The sequence below is a fragment of the Octopus bimaculoides genome, chromosome 13 (genome assembly GCF_001194135.2).
Source record: "Octopus bimaculoides isolate UCB-OBI-ISO-001 chromosome 13, ASM119413v2, whole genome shotgun sequence".
Lineage (NCBI taxonomy): Eukaryota > Metazoa > Mollusca > Cephalopoda > Octopoda > Octopodidae > Octopus > Octopus bimaculoides.
This window is the reverse complement of record NC_068993.1, coordinates 57,152,869-57,156,187: the sequence shown is the minus strand read 5'-3', so window position 1 is coordinate 57,156,187 and position 3,319 is coordinate 57,152,869. Positions and strand designations below refer to the sequence as shown.

General features: G+C 39.3%; 1 protein-coding gene across 1 annotated transcript in view; it reads right to left on the bottom strand.

Moving 5' to 3' along the window:
• The window catches only part of LOC128249254 (ice-structuring glycoprotein-like), a 79,128-nt gene that overhangs the window by 74,192 nt on the left and 1,617 nt on the right, over positions 1-3,319 (bottom strand). Inside the window, exon 2 of the mRNA XM_052972266.1 lies at positions 1,416-2,285. Within this exon, the coding sequence (XP_052828226.1) occupies positions 1,416-2,285 (870 nt within the window). The remainder of the gene's footprint in view (positions 1-1,415; positions 2,286-3,319) is intronic.

Here is a 3,319-nt window from a genome sequence, read left to right as displayed (position 1 = left end):
CTCTCTCTCTCTCTCTCTCTCTCTCTCTCTCTCTCTCTCTCTCTCTCTCTCTCTCTCTCTCTCTCTCTCTCCCTCTCTGTGTATGTATCTATGCATTTCCTTATATCATGCTGTTAAATCGTTTTAACACTTAACGTTGTCAGTATTTATCTGCTCCGCTAATCACAGATACAGTGATGTGGTTAAGGTGTTCGTCTCCTAAAGACTCCAGTCTTCGACTCTTCGAGTCTTCTTCTACCATTGGTTGGGGATCGACTTCAGCCTTGCGCTTTGGGTTGTGAGAGAGAAACGGCACTTTAGACTCCCGGCTGCACTACAGCACTTCTTAGGCGTTAAAGCTTAACCTTAACAAAGGATTTTACCAACAGCTCGATCGCTGAGTTTATTCAGCAGGCATCACGTTTTCTTTTTTGTTCTTTTTTTTTAACTGTGTACAGTTGTGGTTTTATATTTGGAGTCGTAGCATGAAATGTTCGTCGACACGTTTTGTCGATAATGTAAGGGGAAAATAAAATTTCCTTAAGAAAAACTCTTACTCCCTCTTTTGTCTCCTCTTGTAAGGGGCGACTGTAAATTATATGAAGGTGTCTATATGCTGGCATTTTTGGTAAAAGAAAAAAATATATCTATTCATCGAGTGTGTTTCATCTGGTAAAATCCTTTTCTTCTTATAGTGAGGAATATAAAAATACGTTTGGTACGTCAACAAAGAAGAAGAAGAAGAAGAAGAAGAAGAAGAAGAATTGTTTTTTTATATAAGGCACCTGACAAGAAGTTTTGAGGAAGTGGTCAGTAATCGATTTCATCAGCGCCATTACCTGGTAGCTATTTTATTTCATTGAAAAGATTAAAAGCAAAATTGATGCCTGCGGAATTTGATTTTATTGGATAAAAGTAGGACCTAATAGCCCAAGTCATTTTGCCGAACCCTTAAATGATTTTGCCAGTCTACAGCCCTAAAAGTGATAATAATAATCATTTGTACTGTACGATTGCGACAAAACCTGAAACGTTAGGGAAGAAGATAGGCGATTGCATCGCCTCGATTGCTCAAATTGTACTTCATTTACCTAGCACGAAAGAATGAATAGCAAAGTCGAACCCAGCGGAATTTGAACTCAGAACGTCAACCATTTTGTTCGGTGCAGTAATGATTCTGCCAGCTCGCACCTTTCAACAGTTTCAGATGTTTATACGAGGTCAGTAGCGGCAGTAGGAGTGTCATATCAGTAGTAGCAGCAACAGGAGTATCAGTAGCAGCAGGAGGAGTATAGTAGTAGCAACAGCAGGAGTATCAGTAGCAGCAGAAGGAGTATCAGTAGCAGCAACAGCAGGAGTATCAGTAGCAGCAGGAGGTGTATCAGTAGCAGCAAGAGGAGTATCAGTAGCAGCAGGAGGAGTATAGTAGTAGCAACAGCAGGAGTATCAGTAGCAGCAGGAGGAGTATCAGTAGCAGCAAGAGGAGTATCAGTGGCAGCAGGAGGAGTATCAGTAGTAGCAGGAGGACTATCAGTGGCAGCAGGAGGAGTATCAGTGGCAGCAGGAGGAGTATCAGTAGTTGCAGCAACAGGAGTATCAGTAGCAGCAGAAGGAGTATCAATAGTAGCAGCAACAGGAGTATCAGTAGCAGCAGGAGGAGTATCAGTAGTAGCAACAGCAGGAGTATCAGTAGCAGCAGGAGGAGTATCAGTAGTAGCAGGAGGACTATCAGTGGCAGCAGGAGGAGTATCACTAGCAGCAGGAGGACTATCAGTGGCAGCAGGAGGAGTATCAGTGGCAGCAGGAGGAGTATCAGTAGTAGCAGCAACAGGAGTAGCAGTAGCAGCAGAAGGAGTATCAATAGTAGCAGCAACAGGAGTATCAGTAGCAGCAGGAGGAGTATCAGTAGTAGCAACAGCAGGAGTATCAGTAGCAGCAGGAGGAGTATCAGTAGTAGCAGGAGGACTATCAGTGGCAGCAGGAGGAGTATCACTAGCAGCAGGAGGACTATCAGTGGCAGCAGGAGGAGTATCAGTAGTTGTAGCAACAGGAGTATCAGTAGCAGCAGGAGGAGTATCAGTAGTAGCAACAGCAGGAGTATCAGTAGCAGCACCGAAATTATAAGTAGCAGCAGTGGCAGGAGTGTCGGTAGCAGCAGCAGGAGTACCAGTGGAAGCAGCAAGAATATCAGCAGCACCAGCAGGAGTATCAGTAGCAGCAAAGAAATTATCAGTAGAAGCCACGACAGGAGTGTCGGTAGCAGCAGCAGTTATGGTATGGCCAAACAGCCATTGCAACTTCCACCACTGCAGTTACCCCGCATATCTCAGTGAGTACCAACCCAACGCCGCCCCGAAACGAGAAATAAGCACAACAGAAGCCGTAATGATTACAATAGAATCATTAGTAGAACCTGGCGTCACCAAATATTGGAAAACTTCAAATCGATATCGTCAACGTCTGCACATCTACATTGAAATTTATAATCCTATTTCGAGAAAGCTTCAATAGTTCGTTTCTACGCCGTAATGCGCGCAATTATACAGTTGTTATTATTATCATTAATAGCAGTAGCAATTGTAGTAGTAGTAGTAGTAGTATTAATGGCAATAATAATGATAATAACGATAATAGCTAGTCTTCTGGGTAATCAAGCTCAGCGGCTTCTAAATGAATATAGAAATATATATATGTATATACATACATATACATATATATATATATATATACATACATATACATATATATATATATATATATATGTGTGTGTGTGTGTGTGTGTGTGTGTGTGCATATATATATATATATATATATATATATATATATATATATATATATATATATATATATATATATATATATATATATATACATATATACATGTATATATATATATACACACACACACTCATACATATATACCCACAAGTGTGTGTGTCTATTTATATGTTACATATGTATGTATATAGTATAATACGTTTGTTTCCTCTAAGCTAATGTAATTTACGAATTCAACGAACCGCATGACAATGGTAAACATCAAGTAAAAAGAAAAAAAGGAAAGGAAGAAAGAAGAATGACGAAATGAATATAAAGAAAACACCATCATTAACTTTGATCAAACATTTGACTCGGTTCGCGCTTCGTTGAATTATTCGAAAACATTATTATGCTCTCAGCTTTTTAGATCGTACGGTCATAATTATAGAAAACTTTAATAATGTTTCTGTATTTTGCGTATTTAGAGGGACTTTGTTTTTATACTTTTTTCTTCTTATTTGCCTGAGGTTTTTTTATTATTTTTTTCCTGTGTATTTCTATTTCAATATTATTAGGACAC